Raw genomic sequence first — 623 nt, 5'->3', positions numbered from 1 at the left:
CCTCAGACTTCAGAAAACCCAGCCACAAAACCCATCAGAGCAATAAAAAAAAGGCACAGACTCGCATCTTCCGATGGCTTGGAGCAGCCCCAGCCGCACTCCCGGGCTCCCGTGTCAGGTCCGTCCAGTCAACTTCCTTGCAGACCCGACAGCTGTCCCCGGCCGCCCGCCCGCCGCGGGGGCCGGTGGAGGCAGGCCGGAGCCGTAGAAAGTTCCTCTGAAAAAGGAAGCTGCAGGGCGAGCCAAGTGGCTGCACGGGCCGGGACTGTGGGTGGTAACTTTGAGCACCAGTTTCAGTCGGGTCTGTTTTGTTCTGTTAGACTCGGACTCTCACTCGCTTTCCCTCCTGCTGGCAAAACCCGCAGGTGTGGCCGGTCACCCGCGCTCCTCCTCCGTGGCCTCCCGGGCCACCAGAGCTGCTGGGCATCCAAGCGTCCGTGTCTGCTCGTCGCCGGTCTGTCCCACGCTCCACGGGACGCGGCCATGCCGGTGTGCACGTGCGTCTGGAGACCGTGGTCTGGGCGGCAGAAAGGCTTCCCGCTGCTGCACCGCGTCCCCGTGCTCCCAGGAGCACCGCGCAGGACGCGGGAGCGCGGGCAAGTTCCCGGCTGAGGTTCGACACA

The 623-nt window shown here is 65.2% G+C and overlaps 1 protein-coding gene across 1 annotated transcript in view; it reads right to left on the bottom strand.

Moving 5' to 3' along the window:
• Positions 1 to 375: 375 nt before the first annotated feature.
• Positions 376 to 623, bottom strand: part of HDAC4 (histone deacetylase 4) — a 318469-nt gene continuing 318221 nt past the window's right edge. The window contains exon 30 of the mRNA XM_027773229.1: positions 376 to 517. Within this exon, the coding sequence (XP_027629030.1) occupies positions 376 to 517 (142 nt within the window). The remainder of the gene's footprint in view (positions 518 to 623) is intronic.

Source organism: Tupaia chinensis, unplaced genomic scaffold (genome assembly GCF_000334495.1).
Source record: "Tupaia chinensis unplaced genomic scaffold, TupChi_1.0 Scaffold000332_1, whole genome shotgun sequence".
NCBI lineage: Eukaryota > Metazoa > Chordata > Mammalia > Scandentia > Tupaiidae > Tupaia > Tupaia belangeri.
This window is presented reverse-complemented; position numbering and strand designations above follow the sequence as displayed.